General features: G+C 35.4%; 2 protein-coding genes across 2 annotated transcripts; both read left to right on the forward strand.

The window, feature by feature from the left end:
• Window positions 1–1,990: 1,990 nt before the first annotated feature.
• cartl (cocaine- and amphetamine-regulated transcript-like) lies at window positions 1,991–2,974 on the forward strand. Its single transcript, XM_073835644.1, has 3 exons — window positions 1,991–2,167; window positions 2,450–2,524; window positions 2,648–2,974. The coding sequence occupies exons 1-3, from the start codon at window positions 2,039–2,041 to the stop codon at window positions 2,753–2,755; spliced, it is 312 nt and encodes a 103-aa protein (XP_073691745.1). The 5' UTR covers window positions 1,991–2,038; the 3' UTR covers window positions 2,756–2,974.
• A 17,594-nt stretch (window positions 2,975–20,568) lies between these two features.
• On the forward strand, window positions 20,569–21,434 carry cart3 (cocaine- and amphetamine-regulated transcript 3). The gene is made up of 3 exons (XM_073836969.1): window positions 20,569–20,818; window positions 20,921–21,004; window positions 21,149–21,434. Exons 1-3 carry the CDS (start codon window positions 20,657–20,659, stop codon window positions 21,254–21,256), a joined length of 354 nt encoding a protein of 117 aa, XP_073693070.1. The 5' UTR covers window positions 20,569–20,656; the 3' UTR covers window positions 21,257–21,434.
• Window positions 21,435–23,910: the final 2,476 nt, after the last annotated feature.

Consider the following 23,910-nt stretch of genomic DNA (forward strand, 5'->3'; position numbering starts at 1 on the left):
CCACCACCACGTATTCTTATACGTCTTCCGATTCCTCTTCCACGAGCATGTTGCTGCAGTTCAGGGTTAAATCAAATTGGATTGCAATTAGAGGTCATTTGCCAATGTATCAGACATTACAAACAATATAAATGTCATATATTTATGGAATATACATGCATGTACACCAATTTTGATAATTGGATGAATTGTTTTGAATGTGATGGCTTACACAATAAAAAAAATTCAATAAGCCAATAATCAATAAGCCATATGCAATTAGTTGTTGTGCAAACTGCAGACAACTGTACTTACTGTTTGCACACATGTGCCAAAGCATTTGCAATTTGCTCAAATCAATGAGAAATTCCAATCTGATGTGAACAAGAAGCTAACTGTTTAGAGATCTGAACTTAATGTTTCGGGGGGGGGGGGGGGGGGGGGATCATTTGAGAATTGGGCCGAAGCAATTGAGAAAAACTGTAAATAATTAATTTCCATTTTATTGCATGAAATAAGTATTTGATCATCTAATTGCACCTGTTTGAACTTACCTGTATAAAAGACACCTGTCCAAACATGCTTTGGGGGTGCTTTTCTGCACTGCAAAGGGGACAGGATGACTACACTGTATAGAGGGGAGGATGAATGGGGCCATGTATCGCAAGATTTTGGGCAACAACCTCCTTCCCTCAGTAAGAGCACTGAAGATGGGTCGTAGCTGGGTCTTCCAGCATGACAATGACCCCAAACACACAGCCAGGGCAACTAAGGAGTGGCTCCGTAAGAAGCATTTCAAGGTCCTGGAGTGGCTTAGCCAGTCTCCAGACCTGAACCCAATAGAAAATCTATGGAGAGATGAAACTGCCCAGCGACAGCCCCAAAACCTAAAATATCTGGAGAGGGCCTGTATGGAGGAGTGGGCCAAAATCCCTGCTGCAGTGTATGCAAACCTGATCAAGAACCACAGGAACGTCTGACCTCTGTAATTGTAAACAAAGGTTTCTGTATCAAATATTAAGTTCTATTTTTCTATTGTATCAAATACTTCATGCAATAAAGTGGAAATAATTAATTAAAAATCATACAATGTGATTTTCTGGATTTTTTTTTAGATTCTCTCTCTCACAGTTGAGGTGTACCTACGATGAAATTTACAGATCTCTCTATTCTTTGTAAGTGGAAAAACTTGAAAAATCGGCTTATTTGCCCCACTGTATGTTCCACAAGCTTTCTCAAATAAGAAGCTCATACATAATAATAAGAATTTAAAAAGCTGTTTTATTTCAGACTGAATGCAGGATGCAACACAGCCGGATGCAGGGTGCAACTTCCAATATCCAAAAAGAATTCATGTCAATCCAAATATATACCCTGCTGAAAAAAACAACAACTGGTCTCCCAGTTTTGTCCAGGCTGGTCAGGCTGGTTTTGGCTGGTGGTTTCCCAGGCTGGGAAAGTGGCCAAAACCCCTCTAAAACCAACCTGCTGACCAGCTATGACCAGCTAAAACCAGGCTGGTTGACCAGCTAAAACCAGCCAACCAGCCTAGGCTGGTTTTAGCTGTTTTTTTTCACCTAACCATCCTGCATCAATGTGAGCTTCATTTAACATGAAATAAATAAATCACAACACCGTATCAGATCAGTCGTGTCAATAGGCTAAATGTCAAAATGAAAATATTGCTTTTTCCCCACTTTCCTTACATAAAACATGAAATATTATTTTGCTTCCATTCTATTCTATTCTATTCTATTCTATTCTATTCTATTCTATTCTATTCTATTAATGTTACTGCATCTAGGCTACTGCAGTATGCTTGCAAAGGTACAGTATATAAGCAGGCAGTAGAATTGAACATGCAATAAACTGCTTGTTTGTGTCAGCAAAATAAAATATCCTTTGCCCAATAGCTGACCCGATATATTCCGTTAACCGAAGTCAGGGCGGGGCATATCTGTTTATAAAACAGCCAGTGAACTGTTAAGTAGCCCGTGTTTACTAAGTTACCCTCAGTGTGCCGTGACTGTGACACGGGCAGCTGACTGGACTCAGGACCATGACGAGCTCAGAGATACTGACCGGACTGATCATAGTCGGGCTCTTTACCGTCATGTGCTCTGGACAAACTTCCCAAGAATTCACAGATGACACACAACTGTCCCAGCACGAAGCGGAGAACGAATTGGTGAGAGTATAGCTACTAATAAAACGCCTTTTTTATATTTGTTTATTTTTCTTTGTAGCGTGATTTATATATAGTAAGACATATGTGGCCATTTATCTGTAAACCAAAGACTGAATAATTTGTTTGTGTTTATTTGTAGGCGCTATATATATATATATATATATATATATATATATATATATATATATATATATATATATATATATTTATTTTTTAAACATACATTTCTCAAATAAAAAATAGGTTGCATATTCAGTTTATTGGGGCTTATGTTTTGCATAGGTTGAGGCCATGACAGCACTTTTGGGCAGATATCAGCCTAATTCAGCATCTACAGAAAAACGTGGCATTCCACAGGTAAATTTTGCTTAATCTCGTTGTTATCTTAATTTTCTACATATTAGGATTTATTAAAAGTTTGCTTCAAAGCAATCTTGATTATGATCTTCACATTTGTTTTTCCCCCCCCTTTCTCTTTAGTGTGCTGTGGGGTCCCGCTGCGCCATGAGACTGGGTCCACGCTTTGGGAAATTGTGTGAATGCGTCAGAGGATCTAACTGTAACTCATTTCTCCTAAAATGCATCTGAGTCATTAAAAAAGCAGCATATCCATAATCCTTTCTTGAAGCTGTGAAGTCATGCACCTGAAAGAAGCAGTGGGTGGAAATCTGTTTTCTGAATTACTTGATGACAAGCATTTATCAAAACACAGCATGACAAGCAAAGCAAAGCATGGGATTATAATGTTTATTCATTTATATTTTTAATGGTTGTCTTGTGTTATCAATAAACATGGATATTACAGCACATTTTATTGTCTTCATGAATTATGCATCTATTTAATACAATCTTAAAAACAGACTAGTACTTACGAACTCTAAAATAGCTTAGAGTTTGGTGGAAATTATCATAATTTAAAAAAAAAAGTTTTAGTAAATGTTCAAACACAAGAGGCTGGATTACAAATTAAAGATGAAACTGGAAGGTACTTTTCTTTCAAGTGACTCAATAATGATACTTTATTTCTTCATCCAGATGGAGATATAAAGGAGATTTCAAAAAAATATTCAACAATATACAGAGTGGAAGTAAAAAGTTTACAGAATCTGCAAAATGTTAATAATTTTACCAAAATAAAAGGGATCATACAAAGTGCATGTTACTTTTTTATTTAGTACTGACCTAATAAGATGAGATATTTCACATAAAAAGACATTTACATATAGTCCACAAGAGAAAATGATAGTTGATTTATAAAAATGACCCTGTTCAGAAGTTTACATACACTTGATTCTTAATACTGTGTTGTTACACACTGCATTATGAGCTGGGGAGTGAATATAGTAGTAAATTTACTTTGTTTATTTTGTCCTCTGGGAAACATGTAAGTATCTTCTGTGGCTTCTGAAGGGCAGTACTAAATAAAAAAAAAAAATGATATTTAGGCAAAATGAAAAAAAATGTACACATCTTCATTGTGTTCAAAAGTTTACACCCCTTGCTCTTAATGCATTGTTTGTCCTTCTGAAGCATTGATGCGCGTTTGAACCTTCTGTAATAGTTGCATATGAGTCCCTCAGTTGTCCTCAGTGTGAAAAGATGGCTCTCAAAATCATACAATCATTGTTGAAAAGCGTTCAAATACACAAAAATGCTGAAAAACCAAAGAATCTGTGGGACCTGAAGGATTTTTCTAAAGAACAGCAGGTAGTTTAATTGTTCAGGACAAACGAGGGACCCATGAACAATTATCACAAAAAAAAAAAAAAAAGGTAACAACAGTATTAAGAATCAAGTGTATGTAAACTTTTGAATTGGGTCATTTTTATAAATTCAACTATTGTTTCCTCTTGTGGACTATATGTAAACATCTTTTATGTGAAATATCTTATTCAGGTCAGCAATAATTAAAAAATAGCATGAATTATTTCAGTAAAATAATTTATATTTTGCAGATTCTGCAAGGCTTTTGACTTCAACTGTACACACACACACACACACACACACACACACACACACACATGTTGGGTTTACATGTTTTATGGGGACATTCCATAGGCGTAATGGTTTTCATACTGTACAAACCGTATTTTCTATCGCCCTAGACCTACCCTACACCTAAACCTTGCCCTCACAGGAGATTGTGCACACTTTTACTTCCTCAAAAAAACTCATTGTGCATGATTTATAAGCCTGTTTCCTCATGGGGACCTAGAAATGTCCCCACAAGGTCAAAATCTACTGGTATTACTATCCTTGTGGGGACAACGTGATGAATACCAGGTACACACACACACACACACACACACACACACACACACACACACACGCACGCACGCACGCACGCACGCACACACACACACACACACACACACTTTAGACAAGAATGTACAGCCAGCAGAGGTTTCTCTTCAGGCAGTAATAGGGGGTGGGGTTATACAAATTGGCAAGCCAAATGCATTATGGGCAATGTAATTCATATTCTCACTGTGAGTTATTGCAACATGCGACCCACCCCCACCACAAATCGATTTCCAGAAATATATGCAATAATTTAGTCTAGAGAAAATGAGAAGTATAAATTGCAAAATTGCAAAATGTGAATCATTGACTGCAGATGCATTTCAGATGTTTAAAGTCAATGAACTAGAAAATTACTAATTTAAAGATCCTGTAGTTTCATTGCCTTTAGGAATAATAGCGATGGTATTCCTGAATGCTTTCTGCCAAAACAATAAAATTATGTTAGCAGAGTGCAGTGTTCACACAATTCAGTTCATGAGGGCATCCAGGCCTTAATGTTTGGGTTCAGCCTCTTGATTACAGTCAATCAGGCTAAAACCCAGGGGTTCAATATAGTTCCTCAGTGCGATCAAAGCCCTGTCCCAATTGTTCTAGAGAAACAAAAATGCCCTCTGAGGTACAATAAAAAGCATACTGTTAGGCAGGTATAATGTACCAGATATAAACCATCTGAGACATTCCTGCTGAAATATAACCTGTTGAAATATACAAAAGTTTTCTATGCTGACACAACGTTGTACTTATGCATATTCAAGCAAATCAACAGTAAAATGCTCTTAAAAATTCAGAGAATAAACCAGTTATTATGACTCACAGTAGCTGAAATAAAGGCCTACCTGTATTTGAACCTTTCTTACATACTTTGTGCTGATGAATGATTAAAGATTATTCTTCAGTGCTGGATGTCTTGCATGTAGCTCTATGACTTGTATGAGGTTTTGTAACAAGACTGCAGTGTGAATGTTTCCCTAGAGAAAGCGGACAGTCAATATATTGGTATGTGAGAGTGCAACTTTCTAGTCCATTTCTGGAAATCGTCCCCTCGAGATACAGTGGTGCATTATTTAGGTGTCCTGTGTTATACACACAGGCTCTGGCACTTTAATGACCACTAAATAAATATGTTTAACCTGTTAGTCATGAGCCAAACCACTGAATTATTCATAGTTCCAGTGTTTCACTGAATGATATTATGGTTTAATACTAAACTCACCACACAGCTCTGTTGTTTTGTACCTGTGTAGTACATCAGTATATGTTATTCACTGAACAATGATGGTTGTTGTCGCATTTTATTAATTTACAATACATTTACAGTTTGATTGCGCAGTATAAGACATTTAATTTACTCTGACATGCTAATTATATCGTTAACCCATAATGACCGGGGTGATTATTTGTATTCAGCATGTTTGTGGTTCGTAACATTTCTGGCAATCTGATTAAATGCTTAGAGCAATACAGTTAATGTCTTTAGAGAGACATGTTTGCAATGTGTTATTAAAAAATGTAAATATCTCGCAATTTTTTCATCACTTTCTATTATGGCCGACGCTTTTGTGCTGGGAAATACGTCTGTAATATTATTATCAAACTACCTGTGAGCTGAAAAGGGATTTCAACTAGACCTCAGCATCAATATTTCTATCACTGCATAATGTCTTACGTCACTTTCCACAGCCTGTTTAATACGGCATGAAAATGATCCATCACAAACAAGGGAATTGCAAAAGTACATTCTTTGATTCATAGAAGCCAACAGTATTTATAAAACATTGCATCAGCTGAGAATTGGGAGCATTTGGGTTTTTTGCGCACACTACTTCATCAAACCAAAAGGATTTCAGCTGTGGCATGCCAACTTTTATTTTACATTCTTTATTGAGAAATTACAAATTAAATGTGTTTTTTCTTTGTTTTAGTTTGTTGAACAATAAATAATGAGTGGTTGTTTAGCTGTTTATTTAGCTAAATGCAGTTTAAATCATAATTCATCACAAGTTTTTAGTCCATTAACTATTTAATCAGCATCCATTTCATTTCAACATAATTTACTGGTGTGTTACCAGGTTTTCACAACAAAATAGTGTTTCAGTGGATTTTTTGGCTGGGTTCCTCTGGTAAAATTCACATTTCAGGGTATAATTATCATGTTATTGGGGTCGCTTCAACCCATGGACATAAAAAACACTGTAAATTTTAGTGCACACAATAAAAACTTTGACAGATAATAAAGAATAACAAATGTATTAAAATAGACTTTTAACAAGACAACATTAAGAACATTCTGTTACAGGTAATTGGAAATATTCTGGTCCAGATAACTGTTGAAAATGAAGATCATAGCAGTAATTGGGTTCTGAAGGTGTTCAGCTCATTTGAGTCATGCTGTGACAGATGCTTGATGACTGTCCACCCTCAGTAACACCTTCATTTCATCTTTTTCTGATGGTTTTCTGACAAGTGGAAAGAAGTGGGAAAGTTTTTCAAAGTATTTCATTTTTGTATAATGAAATGCATGGTAGTAGGAGACCGTGTGCTCTCTGTATCAACCTCACTGACCTTTTTTTTTTTTTCCTTTTGAAGGCATGCTTGTCAGTTTCTGACAAGCTTTTTTTCAATGGCTAGACTGTGATCACCTGTATATGGTGAGGATCCGTCTCTGCTTTGTACAGTATCTCTGATAAAGAAGAGATATTTGAGAGATATAGTTCTATTTGAAGCCATAACAAAGGAAAAAAACATTCAGGCCTCATTTGAGGAAAAAGCTGTAATGTATGAACACATTTAAATAAAAATCTGCAAGGAACAAACTTTACAATATTCAAAGAAAACACAATATCATAATGTATAAAAATATTAATTACATTTAGCCTGATGTATACTGTAAGTTTGGAAATGTATTTTCTTACATTTCTGAGCTTCACTGTTTACAACATATATTTAACAAATAATTATTATTTTTTGGCCGGAAACTAAATATATAGTCTGCATATGTTTTGCTGTATGGGTGCACTGGCGGTCATTTGCAGCATGTAGGTCAACAGTATGAACCTTTTTCTTTAAGTTTTTTCCTAAATATTGGGAATATATTTTGAAATAACATTTGTGACCCTGGACCACAAAAACAGTCATAAGAGTACATTTTATTTATTCAAAGCTGAATAAATAAGCTTTTCATTGATGTACGGTTTGTTAGGATAGGACAATATTTGGCTGAGATACAACTATTGGAAAATCTGGAATCTGGAAGCTTATTACTAACCAAAAATTAAGTTTTGATGTGGTGGGAAATTTACTAAATATCTACAAGGAACATGATCTTATCTTATATCCTATGGTTTTTGGCATCCCTACTGAAAAAACAAAACAAAAAAACAGCTAAAACCAGCCTAGGCTGGTTGGCTGGTCTTAGCTGGCTTAAGCTGGAAGTAGCTGGTTTTAGGTGGTCTCCCAGCCTGGCCAGGTTGGTTTTAGCTGGTGGTTGGGAAAGTGGCTAAAACCCCTCTAAAACCAGCCTGCTGACCAGCTAAAACCAGGATGGTTGACCAGCTAAAACCAGCATAGGCTGTTTTTAGTTTGACAATGTATTTTTGGCGAGTGCTACAAATATACGTGCTACTTACGACTGGTTTTGTGGTCCAGTATTACGTTTAGTGCAGTTTGTCGTTATTAATTCGTATTCCTTATTTTCATTGAGCACTAGAGGGCATTGTTTGTTTACTTATTGTCAACATTAAGCCTACCTAGATCAGATAAGTATTGTTTCAAATGCTTAACAATCATTTTCAAGCAAATATATTACAGAGCCTTTATACATAAAGAACATAATGACATTTTTTGTCACACCCTTTTTTAAAGTTCAGTTTGAGCAAATTAACTGTATTCAAATCATCCAAATTTTCATTTCGAATTTTCTCAATCTGCCAAATGTTATTAAACGGCTGAAAAGCAAATGCAGCCGAGAACTGATATCCGGCTCAGAATTCCATAAAACGTATAATTATGAAATTGCAAAGATCATAAGCGAGACATTCCAGCATGCAGGGAAGATAACATAACACCGCCGTCCTTGTCAGAACTGAAGGCATCTCTTCCAATGGCTTTATCAGTCCTCAACGGAGGGAAGCTGTTAGTGAGAGACTGAGTGAGTCATTAAGTCTGCAATAATCAGCTGCTCACTTCTTTAATTATTTATGCCGTGTAATTACGCTTCTGTGGAGCCGGTGGAGAAGGCTGGCAAAATGAAGAAGTGCTTGTTTTTCAAATAAATGCTCATTGGATGATGGAAACTCAATTTAATGATGGAGAGGATGTCGCTTGCCTTGGCGTGACACTTGTGTGGTGGGTTAATGAACAGCTTCCTTGAGTCACTTAGAGAGATACTTGAAGTCCATCTAAAGGCTGCTTGGCTGACACTCCTCATTCTGTCCTTTTTGTATCCTGCAGATCATCTGCCCTCTGTGACAAGCCACCCAAACCTGTCCTGATTTGTTCCTGGCTGTTGTGAAGAGGCTTCTGAGGTTTACTGGTTTCTGAGAGACTATCATATGGACTGAACACTTAAAACACTACTGTTTTACTCAAAGTGTTTACTTATTAGGAAGGTCCACAGGAGGTCCCTGGTCAGAAAACCTCTCCTGTTGTTTATTATTTAATGCATTTAATGCAGGGAAACATATATTATATGTAAACAAACATGTCAATATTTTCAATATAAAATTTGAATAAGTGTTACTTTATGTTTAAAGGCACTTTATAAATGTAAATATATTTATAAGTATGTGTGTGTGTATATATAGGCTATAATTATATGAACAGTGATTCTTACAGTTTCATTTGTAAGCAGGTTTGTTTTAAAAAGTCTTAATATAAATGTTACCCTCAAAACCAGTCTTAAGTAGCATCCGTATATTTGTACCAAAAGCCAAAATAAATGTGACCCTCAAAACCAGTCTTAAGTAGCATGCATATATTTGTAGCAAAAGCCAAAAATATAAATGTTACCCTCAAAACCTGTCTTAAGTAGCGTCCGTATATTTGTACCAAAAGCCAAAAATACATTGTACATTGCCTTCTATCTGCATTCTGAGCACTTTTGAAATATTGAGCTTCAAAGTTTTCATGTTCCATAGACTTCTGTAGATAGAGCCATTTTTGTTTTCTAAAAAAAGGCCCAAAATGTACACAACTTACAAAAGAAACATCACATAATGTAAATACGTTGTCACAGAATAAGAATAAGAATATGTGAATAGCTCAATTTTGACAAAATTTCAGATAGAACCATATAATTCCAAGGTGATGTCATGCCAAAAATCATTAGGATATTAAGTAAAGATCACGTTCCATGAAGATATTTTGTAAATTTCCTACCGTAAATATATCAAAACTTAATTTTTGATTAGTAATATGCATAGAACCTTATTTGGACAACAGATTCAACAGATCAAATAGTTGTATATCAGCCAAATATTGTCCCATTCTAACAAATCATACATCAATGGAAAGCAAATTTATTCAGCTTTCAGCATATGTATAAATCTCAATTTAAAAAAAAAATTGACCCTTATGACTGGTTTTGTGGTCATAAATGTAAATGAGCAATATCACACAAGTACTCATGCAATGTCACACTCTCTGTATCAGATGCAGGTAATCACACTCTCACTCCATTTCTCTCTACTTGATTCTACATAATAAAGCTTATTGTATTACTGTAATAAAAGCTCACTGTATAATGTACAGTCGAGTAGATAGAGATGGAGTGAGTGAGTGTGATTATCTGCATCTGATACAGCATTCATTCTTCAGCTTAATCTCATATTCACAATAAAACATTCGAACATCCGCTTAGGAAAGCAATATCTTTGCCGTACTATCATCTGTTAAGGATGATTTCTGATGACAGCACTGCTCAGTGCATTTGTTGGCTGAAAGTATAGATAACTTCTTTGTTTACAACCTGTTTCAGTCTTTTTCAATATAAAAGTCTTTACTGCAGACTCACTCATAAAAACAGTCTCTTTATGCCATGTAATGGCATTTTAATGTAACTAATCACCATCACAAACATACACACACCGTTTCCCAATACTAAATACTATTATTAAATACTACTATTATTTATATAAAATATTATTTATTAAATAATAATATTTAATAAGCAACAACAGCCATTATAAAAGTTGCTAGGCAATTCAGTCAAAAAGTACAAAGGCAGCGCTCTGATATACAGCAAAAAATTAACATTAAAATATAACATGATGAGATTTTGCCCACAGCCAAAACTATTTGCTCTGGAATAAATAGTAAATTAGTGAGACCAAAGACTGTCCATCAGATTTACCCAAAACAAATGACATTTCATGTTTAACCACATTAGAGACATCAGAGCCAGCTGCAAATACCAGAAGATCCCGGCCGAGGTAAGGCTGCTGTCGGAGTGTTCATGAGTGCTGAATGCCCGCTGATGCCCTGGAGCTCCGAAAACATTGAAGCAAATTTTCAAATAGACATTATCTTTAATAACAAACACATATATGAATCTAAACAAGTACAGTCTCACCTAAAAAAACTCTTAAAACTACATTCTGTGACACAAAAACAGTATTATTTGTCAAATTATATTGAAATTATAGCGCCTGCCATGATGCTCCCTGTGAGAAGTACCACAAGAGGAGTAATACAAATGGTGAAAAGTTTGAAGGGCAGCACTAAATGGAAAAAATATGATATTTAGGCATATTTTTTTTGTTTAAAAGTTTACACCCCTGGCTCTTAATGCATCGTTTTTCCTTCTGGAACATCAGTGAGTGTTTGAACCTGAATATTTTGAACAGAGTCATTATTTTCTCTTGTGAACTATATGTAAATGTCTTTTATGTGAAATATCTTATTCAGGTCAGTACTAAAAAAAAATGCATTTTGCATGATCCCTCTTATTTTGTATTTTGTAATTAACATTTTGCAGATTCTGCCAGGTGTATGTAAACTTTTGACTTCAACTGTGTTTATATAGTGCAAATAAAGGTCTTTATAGAAATATAAATGATTACAATTATTATTATTATTATAAAATTCTCTGTGCTAGTGATTATATAGTTTCATTTTTAAGAAAGTTTGAGTTTTAAAAGGTCTCTGACACAGCAGTTTTCTTGGAGAGAAGAATTCCTCAATTAATATTTGCCATAGAAGTCACCCAAAGTTCTTCCTTTGAATTCCTTGGCATTTTCGTTCCTCCTCGGCCTGCTTTAGTCTGTTATGTTGGCGGTAGCTTAAAGATGTGAAGCTTTTGTCTAAAAATGGATTTGAGAAGAGTGGGTGGAATGGAAGTGGAGTCGTTAAGCAATATTATAAAGCTTAACGCCACACACGCGATAGCTATACAGTGCAATTACGGAGATAAGAAACTCCTCATCAGAGCAAATAGAGCTTCGTAGGCAGGGAAGAGTAGAGGCAGATTTTTCAGAGACCCCTAATTACCTCACAATGACGCACAACAACTCAGACTGCGGACCCCGGTATGTGCGGACAGCCTTTCTAACAATTTTGTGAATATATCACTGATGCTTTTTGCCCCAAGCAGAATAGTGGATGTAGAAAATCTTCCACTTTTCGTCTTTGAACTGAAATGAGGACATTTTGGAAAAACAAATTAAACCAATGCAATATGCATGTGACAACGTCAGTTAAGAACGAACATTTGAACAAGACAAATGTCAGTCCCATTAAAGTCAACAACGCTTGTTCATTCTTCAAGGGCTATGCTGCTGTTCTGAGGCATCAGAAGCAAAGATGTAAACGCAAGGGTTTAATTATTCATCAACTTAAACAGAAAGCAGAAAGCATGACAAAAATATTACAAGACAGAATATTACATATGAATGCAAGATCCCCTACCAAACCTGGTAGGAACAGAACATTGCACAGTGTTATTTAAAGAAGCGCGTTGTACCCTTTGCTTTGCTCTGTGTACTTTTTCCCTTTAATCATCTCCTTAGGTATGACAGGCTTTGGAATCAAACATGCGCATTCACATCTACTCCTCTTGTTTATCATTCTTTGCCTCATCTAGACCCTAAAACACTTGAATTGCTCTTTTGCTTTGTGCTTGACCATCTCATTTGCTCTCTAGAGAGTGTTTCTGATAGAGGTGAGACGGGTCAGTTCTAGTACAAATGGGCTCTTGCTGCTGTAACCACAGCTTGCATAATAACAGCTATAGTGATTTTAATCTTGAGTACATGGCAACACTCTTTCGTTCTTTGACAGATCTTGTGCAAATCGTCTTGTAGGATACCAAGGACATTGATGGATGCATCTGTTAAGGAAACACACTAACAGGCAAAGCTTCTGCTGTTAGCCCTAATGACTGACGCAATCAGTGGACTGGAGTGTGGCCGTCACTGACACATGAGAAAATCTTTGTGGCACAATGAAATGACCTGATTCTTTGTCTCTCACCATGCTGACATCTGACATTACCCACTGGCCACTTCACAGCTTGATTAACTGACTGAGTCCCTTTTATAAGCTCCATTTTGGGGTTTTAGGATCTAAAGGCTGGCTGTTTGGCTTGTGTTTTGGGTCTGAGTGTTGACTCCCTCCCTCTGACATAATGGGGAGTCTGTGTTGTGGTCTGCCACTAACAAGGGACCTCTGGCGCTGTGGTAAAGTGTTACAGCCCTCAGAGTAATTGACAATTCAGATGCAGATCTTTCCTCTCTCTGGGTTATCAAGACCCCTGTTGCTATGCTGAAGCTCTGGATCTGCGTGTTTTTTATTATCCTTTATAAACCAGGTTTGATTAAGCAATATCACCGGATCAAGAGAGGCATTTTCAAATATCATCACAGCTCTGAGTGCCTTTGGATGAGTAGCAAGTGTGCTTTTAGTTTTATATGTTTTAACAAATTAGTTTAATATTGAGTAATTTACATTTTAGACAGAGTACATTGTCTAGATTTGCTTTGCCAACAAAGTAGCTCTGCAGTGGTGTTTCGTTATTGAGTGAATCAATGTTTTTAATGACTTGCTGAGGGAATGATTCAATGACTCGCTCATAAAGACAAATCAGCTATTAGTCTTTGAACTTGACCAGTTGTCTACTCACATGATGTATTTCCTGTATATAACTACAACTGGATCCTAGTGCACTGGCAAATTACAGACCCATTTCAAATCTGTTAATGTCTAAAATTAAAAAAAAAAAGTTGTGTCTGCTCAATTGTGATCCTTCCTGCAATAAAAATAAATCTATTATGAATTCCAGTCAGGTGTCAGGGCCCATCATGACTTGCTTCTTGCTTCAGACCATGGCTGCATCTCATTACTGGTTTTACTTGATCTTAGTGTTGATAGTCAACACTATCATGACATACTCAATTCAGATCAATTACAAAACTATACAGGAATTCAAGGGCAGTCTAAGGCGGTTTAGATCCTACCTTTGTTTATTTAAACAGGGAAACAGTTAACACTAGTAAAGTATGGAGTACCGCAAGGATCTGTCTTAGGCCCTCTGCTATTTTTACTATACAGGTTGCCCCTTGGTAATCATAAAATGTGATTCATTTCCATTATTAAGCTGATACTCAACTTGAGGTTTCAATAAGAGCCGATGAAACTTCTAAATTACTGAAGCTAACAGAGTGTTACAATTTTTAAAAATTGGATAACCAATCATTTTTCTCCTACTAAATACGGTTAAGGGCATGTTCACACTTGATGTCTTTTTTGACAAGGGTGCTTTTTTAGTAAGAAAAAAGGCTGGCTATTTTGTTGCTATACAGTGATATTACTTAATGGACCAAAAGTGCTATACAAATAAATGTGAATTGAACCAAAAGTTTTAATTGAAGTGGGCATGAAGATTGCAAGTGTATAACTTTTGATTATCCAATGGGACCCACTTACAGTTGAGGTCAAAAGGTCATACACCTTGCAGAATCTGCAAATTTTTTATTATTTTACTTTCCATTACTTTCCAACAATGACTGTATCATTTTGAGATCAATCTTTTCACACTGAGGACATCGGAAGGACTTATATGCAACTATTACAGAAGGTTCAAATGCTCACTGATGTTCCCAGCTCTTAATGAATTGTGTTTCCTTCTGAAGCATCAGTGAGCATTTGAACCCTCTGTAATAGTTGCATATAAGTCCCTCTGATGTCCTCAGTGTAAAAAGATGGATCTCAAAACCATGCATACAGTCATTGTTGGAAAGGGTTCAAATACACAAAAATCCTGAAAAACCAAAGAATCTGTGGGACCTAAAGGATTTTTTTCTGAAGAACAGCAGGCAGTTTAACTGTTCAGGACAATCAAAGGAGTGTACTCATGAACAACTATCACTGAACAAAAAAACACAGGTGTGGATCATTTAGGTATCAAAAAAGTATTAAGAATCAAGTGTATGTAAAGTTTTGAACGGTGTCATTTTTATAAATCTAGCTATTATTTTCTATAGTGGACTAAACATCTTTCTTGTGAAATATCAGGTCAGTACTAAATAAAAAATAACATGCATTTTGTATGATCCCTCTTATTTTGGTAAAACAATAAACATTTTGAAGATTCTGTAAGGTGTATGTAAACTTTTGACATACTATTTTCCTATTTAATACTGTAAAGCTTTGACACAATCTGCATTGTTATAAGTGCTATATAAATAAAGGTAACTTGACTTGATAATTGTACATCACAGTGTTGTAACATTGCAAGTAAAGTATTTACAGAGCTTTATTTAGATATTTTGATTTTCAGTACTTTGCACAATTTAGTAAGTGTGATGCTTCCAATAGGGTCATAAAAAGCAGGTGCAAACATTGTACAAAAGACACTCATAAAACACCTCTGCACCAATAAAATGTACCAAAATACCAACTTACACTAGAAATCTCAAAATTTCAGGGAACATGAGTTCTCGAATATAATGAATGATAGGATACATTTAGCCTGAAACAGGCCCAATCACTTCTTTTGTTCCTGTTTAAACCAGTGTTTTGAATGAATTATTAATGCAGACTGATATTATTGTACAATTTATAATACTATTTTTAACTCCTTTTTCTTCTTCTTCCAATTTATTTTTAAAGGGACAACAGATGCCCATTTTTCACAAGTTAGCATGATTCTTTAGGGTCTCCAAAATAAAATGTCTGCAAAATACTTTAGTTAAAAATCCTTAATGGTCGTGTAAAACTACGCCCTTGTTACCTCATCAAAAAAGCTCTGTTCACAGTGACCCATTTCAGTGCAGTCTCTTTAAATAATAATGAGCTACTGCTCACCCCGCCCTCTCTTCTGTTTTTTTTTGTGTATTCTGTGGCGCATTACGACCAAAAACAAAACTATTCCACTTTTTCAGGAGAAAATGAAGACTCTTGTGTTTACTTTTACATCCAAATACAAAACACCTGCATTGCTTATGAGACATTTTGTCGCTACAGCTGCTCGAGTGTGGAGAAAGATGCATACAGTGTATTGCTAAATGAGGACGGAAATATGACGTCACACTAATCAAAAAATCTAAACGGCTTGATAATTGAAACTGTTTAGACAGTTTTTGGCGATTAAAATAAAGGAGTTAATGGATTTTTATCTTTGTGGGAAGGTTGTGCTAAGACACATTTAAATGCAAACAAGTTGTAATAGTGAATTGTGCATCTGATGTAAGGATTAGTTCACTTTCAGAACAAAAATTTACAGATATTGTACTCACCCCTTTGTCAGCCAAGATGTTCATGTCTTTCTTTCTTCAGTCGTAAGGAAATTATGTTTTGTGAGTAAAACATTTCAGGATTTCTCTCCATATAATGGACTTCTATGGTGCTCCCGAGTTTGAACTTCCAAAATGCAGCTTCAAAGGGCTCTAAACGATCACAGCCGAGGAAAGAAGGGTCTTATCTAGCAAAACGATGGGTTATTTAAAAAAATACTTTTTAACCTCAAATGTTCGTCTTGTCTAGCTCGGCAAAATGAGCATTTGAGATTAAAAAGTATATAAGTTTTTAGAAAATAATCAATTGTTTTGCTAGATAAGACTCTTCTTCCTCAGCTGGGATCATTTAGAACCTTTTGAAGCTGCATTTAAACTGCATTGTGGAAGTTCAAACTCGGGGGCACCATAGAAGTCCATTATCTGGAGAGAAATCATGAAATGTTTTCCTCAAAAAACACAATTTCTTTACGACTGAAGAAAGAAAGACATGAACATCTTGGATGACAAAAGGGTGAGTACATTATCTGTAAATTGTTGTTCTGAAAGTGAACTAATCCTTTAAGCATTCAGATAATCATAGACTGTTTTTGTACAATAACAACTGCTGATGACTGGATGGAGAGTTTTACAAACTGACCTTTGTGGTAGGTAAATGTGACTTGAATCCACCAAGCTGCTGTGACAGAAGTATGTCAGGTCTTAACTTATTTATAATTTTTCAACATTAGAGACGCAATAAGGCCGTAATGCACTTAACTTGATCACCTGAGGGAAGAGGGAAATCACACACCCACGCGAAATCAATTCCAACGCAGGGTCTTTCCGGCTCAGGTAATTTGACTCTCTCAGGAGGATTAATAAGGTGGGAAACGGGTGGGAGGTCATCGACATGCCAACCAAAGGAGAAAACAAACATCTTTGAACCAAAAACAAATGCGCCAGGATCTTAGAGTTCGGAAGAATACTTAGATAAGTCAGGAAGATAATGAATTCCAATCTCTCCCACACAACACTCCTGCATCCTCTTTGAGATTTGCCTTCAAAGGACAAAACCCATCTTCCTCTTCACTGCATATACAAACAACCTCCTTCAGTGGCTCAGGAAGCTTTTTTTCGAGAGGCCAATAATCTTAATGGGAACTTAAGGTGAGAGTTTATTATTAAAAGATGTCAGACCTCCTTTGTTGTGGCTGCTTGGCAGAAGAAATGTTATTTCCTCAACTTAAATCAGAGCCAAACCTTATTAGAGGGTGGCAAACCTTCACCACGTTGAAAGATTACAGCAAACTACCATTTACAAACTGTCAAGTCAAATTGCGAATGAAGCCCGCACGCAGAACAGTAGCAATGCTTATATGCGTACTTTACTGCAACTGCCAGTGTGTATTTTAGGTTATGTGCCTTTCAGCCATTCTCACACTTGGTCTGTGTTTGACAGCCTATGGCAATCCTTGTCCTATCCAGTAATCATCTTTTCAAAAATGGTCTACACTGTTTTGACAGGAATGACACCCTCAGGACCTTATTTTAGCAGCGTGGAGAAATGCTATGCGAATAATGTCTGTGAAAAGCGAAATATTTTGCTGGTGTTAAACCATTGACATGCGTCCTTATGCAGATGAACTATCTGATGCACAAAATTTAATAATTTTTCTTAGAAGAAGATGAAAATAGAGCTCATTTGACATGAGTTGTGAGCAGAACCACCCTGACAGTGGTCGTATTAATAAACAGGTAACCGTGCTGAGGGAAAAGTTTCTGACAGCCAATAATACATGTGGTAATTGGAATGATATGACTCATGCAGCCCACAGAGCAGTCAGACGGACCTGGTTTGATTCCTGCCTCTAACCGACAAAAGATCCTCATGAAGCAACTAAGACCGGATCAAAGTGAGGCTTGGCTTTGCATTACTCAGCAGGAAACAACAAAATAACACATCCTGTGCCTACAATAGGATTAGTCAACAAAACTGGACAAGCATCTTCAATAGCAGCCACTTCTAAATTAATTTGTCGGCCATTGAAAATCTATTAACTAATTCCATTCTTGTGTATAGGACACTGTATTTTTTAAAAATTGCATTTTTCTACATTTGTCCTGGTCTTTTGTAGATTTTTTTCTTTTTCTGGCAAGCTTCTGATATTCCTTTTAGACGTTCAATAAAGGCTGTGTCTGCGATGCAAAAAAGCTGACAAACGATGAATGCGAGTAAGACAGCTGGTATAGTGGGACACTTAAGCTTCACCATCTTTATCACAATGTGTACATTCTTCCATTACTAAAAATAAGTATTATGGTCATGCTAAACTTAAATGCTCACAGCTCACTGTTCTTATGTGAATACAGATACAGTCGGCATCTTTCAAAGAATTTGTCATTTAAATACATTCAAAATAGTTACATTAATGTCATGAAGTTACATGGGGATTTGTATGATATGGTATGATACATGTTTTTTTTTTATTCTAATACTTTAATATATTAATTGACCTTATTACCATAATACTTTACTAAAAGGTAAAGTATAGTGACAAGGGACCACAGTAAATTCATATTAGCACAGATTTAGATTTTAACTGAAAGTTATGGAAATATGTTTTCTAGACAAAGCATTTTCATAAACTGCAGGTTGGTTAAAATATCACATTTTATTGTTTCACATTGAAAATACACAGTTTAAACCAGACACAGTACAGTCAAACCAAAAATTATTCAGACACCAGATATAATTGTTTGATTTTTTTTTTTACTAGTGGGTGCAGGACACTATAGTTCATTTCTGCAAGTGAGGATAACAAAAGTAAACTGTGACATATTTTACCAAAGATTCTTCATACAGTGGACTAAAAGTAAAACTGATGAAAAATTTAGGACCAAAAATTTGATTTGACACTTTGACTGACCATGTTTTGTTACATACCTTTCTATCAAATTTATTTGACATTATCAAGATGAATTTGTTCTGACACAGTTTTAACTGAGTTCTTGTCATAAAATGTCTAAATGTCCCCGTAAGTATAGTAAGAGCAGTACATTTTGACCTTGTGGGGACACTTTTGGTCCCCATGAGAAAACAAGCTTATAAATCATACAGAATGAAGTGCTTTAAAAATATAAAACTGCCAAACTGAAAAACATTTTTGTGAGTGATAGGTTTAGAGGTAGACTCAGTCGATAAGAAATGTAAGATGTTTCTTGAGGAAATTATTTCAGGATTTCTCTCCATATAATGGACTTCAATGGTGCCCCCAAGTTTGAACCTCCAAAAAGCAGTTTAAATGCAGCTCCAAAAGGCTCTAAATCATCCCAGCTGAGGAAGAAGGGTCTTATCTAGCAAAACAATTTGTCATTTTTGAAACAAACTGACAACTGATTTACTTTTAACCCCCAAAGCTTGTCTTGTCTGTGTGAATTCTGTATTTTATGGTTCAAGTCAGTTAGGGTAAGTCTAAAAACTCCCATCTCCTTTTCTTCCACAACTTCAAAAACGTCCTACATTGCTGTAGAAGTACCAACCCTGTGTTTACAAGGTGAACATGCAAAGAACATCAAACTCTCTTTGCAAAAAAAAAAAAAAAATGGTAAAACAGCCATGTTGGTTGATTTTGAAGTTGAAGTAGAAAATGAGATTTGAGATGGCGGTGGAGTTTTTCGACATACCATAACTATATTAACCCAAATTACACAGACAATGCAAATTGACAATTTATATACCTTTTAACCTCAAACATGAACATCTTGGATGTAAATAATCTGAACAGTTTTGTTCTGGAAGTGAACTAATCATTTATGTTCAAAACCATTTTGTAGACAGTCCTTTAAGATATTTTCCTATATATAGTGATTTTCAAAAACAAACCTGTTGTCCCTGTTGGAAAAACAGCATATGCTGGTTAGATAGGTTTTGAAGCTGGTTTATAGTCCTTTTGCTGGATTATGCTGGTCCTTGACCAGCACATGACCAGTTAAGGACCAGCATAAACCAGCATCAAAATATACCTAACCAGCATCCCAGCATCAAAACTACCTAACAGCATATGCTGTTTTTTTTTCACCAGGGGTAAACAGTGTTAGAACTAGCCGCATGTCCCCATTTCCAAACTGGACATGGAATGGGTTTCATACAGCTATTTTTATGTAGCCAACATGACGACAAAACTTATGCTGAAACAATCAAAAGGCAGAATTATATATAATATTGGGTAAATACATGTTTTCGTCCCTCCAGACGTCTTTCAGTCTTGTTTTGGACATAAACTCGCCAGCTTTTACGCAATGAGTCATCATCGGCGTCCTTATTACGCATGGACAAAAATCAATGTGTAAGGTGGAGCAAAACAAGGACCGAAGAGAGTGGTGTGTCAGTGGAGCAGATATAAGGTGATTGGACCGCGGGAAGCGAGTGTTCACTTGAATCTCAGTGTAGAGGACGCATTCAGTTTTGGCTGTGACCATGGAGAGCTCCAAACTCTGGACCACAGCGATGGCATGCGCTGTGCTGGTCTCCTGCATTCAGGGTGCTGAAATGGACTTTGACAACGAATCCGACTTGGAAACGAGAGCTTTGAGAGAGTTTTACCCAAAGGACCCGAATCTGACCAACGAAAAGCAGCTCGTAAGTATTGCGTAATTCTCGGCGCATAGCCAACAAATGATGTTCCCTTCTTTAAAAAGATTTTAATCATACATGTATTAATTGACGTGAACATGTTCACAGCTCGGGGCTTTACATGACGTTCTGGAGAAACTGCAGAGTAAACGCATCTCACTTTGGGAAAAGAAGTTTGGGCGCGTTCCTACAGTGAGTAACAATATTTTTACGAGATTTTTGTGTTTCACTATTTGATATTTATAGTGTTTAGATTAAAATTTAGTATTTACATTTACTATTAACAAAACGCTGATAAATGATTCATCTTACATTTACGCTTTTCTTTTACCTCAGTGCGACGTTGGTGAGCAATGCGCCATCAGGAAAGGATCTAGAATCGGCAAAATGTGCGACTGTCCACGTGGAGCGTTTTGCAATTACTTTTTGCTGAAATGTTTGTAAGGTTTAAATAGACTGTGAATTGGAAATATACACATGATATTACAGACATTTATACATTATGTGATTTCTATTTTTATGATTATGAAGTGCTATGAGAAGAACAGATGAATTTGAAAGATTGTTTAATTATTTGCTGCTCTTGATGTGTAATTAAACCTGAATAAATTGCGTGAACTTTTGTTTTCTAAGGCAGTCTGTGTGTTCCCTCTAATAAGTATAATAAATGTTTGTGGTGGCATGTAAACAAAACATTCTGCATTGTTAAAAAAAAGCAAAGTAATAAAATAATAAAGCTTAAATTATTTTAAATTAAGTTATCTTCTAGTAACCTGTCTAGTAACTAGACAACCTGCAGTAAAAAAATAATAATAATAAATAAACAAAAATAATAATAAATAAAATACTGGATTTTTGTAACTGCTTTGAATTACAGATGAAGAAAAATGAGTTAAAATCAAGTAACTGAAAATTAAAAATTAAACAGAAATGACTGAACATATCTAATATGTTGTTGTAACATTTAATCACTGATGAAAATTATGTTAAACATACTGCTATTGCTGATTAACATAATTATGATTATATTCCTAATAGAAATTGACACTGTCCACTTAGATATTACAAGATATCATGAAAAAAAAACAATGTTGAATTTGTGTATTTAAGATATTATTACTAGCATTCCGAGTCTTTTTTTTTTAAATGTAGTACTGGAATGAGATTTGACTAATTTAAGTGAATGAAAAGAAGCAGAAAATCAAGGTGATGTCTTTAATAAAACACATTTACTGGAACTCCATCATTACAGCAATATAATGATGGTGTTTCAGGGAACGTGTTTTATAAAACTTCTCAGTTCCTTGTAATTTTCTTCAATTTGTCTCACACATCTCATTCCATCCAAATGCGTGATTTCATCAGAATAGTTATAACAAGGGGTCAATTTCTGTATTACAAAATGCTTCTGACTCATAGGAGAGAATGCGGAAAAAGGCACAGTTAGTACAGGCTGTCCCATGATTATTTCTGCCTGAGTGGATGAGTCCAGCTTGCAGTCAAGCAGAAAAACACACCCAAATTCCCACAAATGTCAATCAAAGTGGGCACTTAAATGGGCGCTTTCACTCCATGTTAAGTTCATTCACAATTGTTAACATTTTGCAGATTGCCAGCAGAAGAGGAGTGGAGAACAATGGGAAATACGTGTCTGCTGTTGCTTCCTGGCACTGATAAACAGGCCAAACACATCTCTGCATAAAAATAGAAGTTGATAGGTCTAATTTTATATAACACCAATCAAACCAGTGTACACCTTCAAGCCATTTAATATTCAGATATCATAACGAATTTTCCTCATTCAAAAGTTATTCATTTGATTGTGTAATTGCATTTAGGTTGCTGGAGAGGAAGCAAATTGATTGTGTGGTGTAAATATGAGCGAAGCGCTATGTGATGTGTAATAAAACTGTCATTTGCTTTAGGTAATAATTACAGCTGCTCTTTTACAAGAGATTAAAAAATGACCAATGAGGTTATGTAAACACTTTTATACTCAAATGACTATGCTTGATAGGGAACATATCCAAATAATTAACACACAAGACACATTCAGGCCGAATCTAATGGTATCCCTTTAGTGTTTACAAAAATAGCACTACGAACAAATGAATATAAATGGGAACTGATCAAACTACAAATGCGTAAATAATATGTATTATAACTGGAGGCAGATTAAATCCTGCAAAAGAAAAAAATGGTAACACTTTAGTTCTAGATTCTCTAGATTGATTCTCATTATTTACTAGTCATTTATTGTATAACATATTGACTGTTTACTAATTTATTATTTAGAAAGCACTTAAGTCTTATATGTATATTTGTAGCAATAGCCAAAAATACATTGTATGGGTCAAAATTATCGATTTTTCTTTTATGCCAAAATCATTAGGATATTAGGTCAAGTGTTCTGTGAAGATATTTTGTAAATATCCTTACAAAGAACTTCATTTGGGCAAATTTAAATGCGTTTTTGCACCCTCAGATTCCAGATTTCAAATACTAATATCTCGGCTAAATATTGTCCTAGCCTAACAAACCATACATAAATAGAAGCTTATTTATTCAGCTTTCAGATTTTGTGTAAATCTCAATTTCAAAAAATGTACCCTTATAACTGGTTTTGTGGTCCAGGGTCATATATTAATGTCTCATTCTGCATAACCATTTTCTAGATTCCCTAATCTAACCCAATAACTAAATTTAGCAACTACCTTACTAACTGTTAATAAGCAGTATTAAAAGTAATTTGATAAATTTGTAGTTGATAATTAATAGCTGTAGTTAAAGTGCTTAAAAAAATATTTTTCAATTATAGCTGCAAATGGCATATCATTACAGTAGGAGCCAACCATCTTTATGAATATATTATGGCTTTGTCCATCTGGAATCTTCACTAATATTTAGGGTTTGATGAAAAAGCAAATGCCCCTTAATTTTATGTTAAACTGCTTTCAATTTTCCACATCACTCTACACTCCATACACCATGGTGAGGCAAAAAACAGTATTTTAACATCTTTGCAAATTTAATTAAAAAACTTAAATGATTCCATTGCATAAGTATTCATACCTTTATCTGGGACAGTTGAAATGTAG

Source organism: Garra rufa, chromosome 3 (genome assembly GCF_049309525.1).
Source record: "Garra rufa chromosome 3, GarRuf1.0, whole genome shotgun sequence".
NCBI lineage: Eukaryota > Metazoa > Chordata > Actinopteri > Cypriniformes > Cyprinidae > Garra > Garra rufa.

Excerpts from the sequence above, each read along its gene's own strand:
- cartl (XM_073835644.1), top strand. The coding sequence starts at position 2,039 with ATGACGAGCTCAGAGATACTGACCGGACTGATCATAGTCGGGCTCTTT. Across the intron at positions 2,168-2,449 it reads ACGAAGCGGAGAACGAATTG|GTTGAGGCCATGACAGCACT; the intron begins GTGAGAGTATAG and ends TGTTTTGCATAG. Across the intron at positions 2,525-2,647 it reads AAAAACGTGGCATTCCACAG|TGTGCTGTGGGGTCCCGCTG; the intron begins GTAAATTTTGCT and ends CTTTCTCTTTAG.
- cart3 (XM_073836969.1), top strand. The coding sequence starts at position 20,657 with ATGGAGAGCTCCAAACTCTGGACCACAGCGATGGCATGCGCTGTGCTG. Across the intron at positions 20,819-20,920 it reads TGACCAACGAAAAGCAGCTC|CTCGGGGCTTTACATGACGT; the intron begins GTAAGTATTGCG and ends ACATGTTCACAG. Across the intron at positions 21,005-21,148 it reads AGTTTGGGCGCGTTCCTACA|TGCGACGTTGGTGAGCAATG; the intron begins GTGAGTAACAAT and ends CTTTTACCTCAG.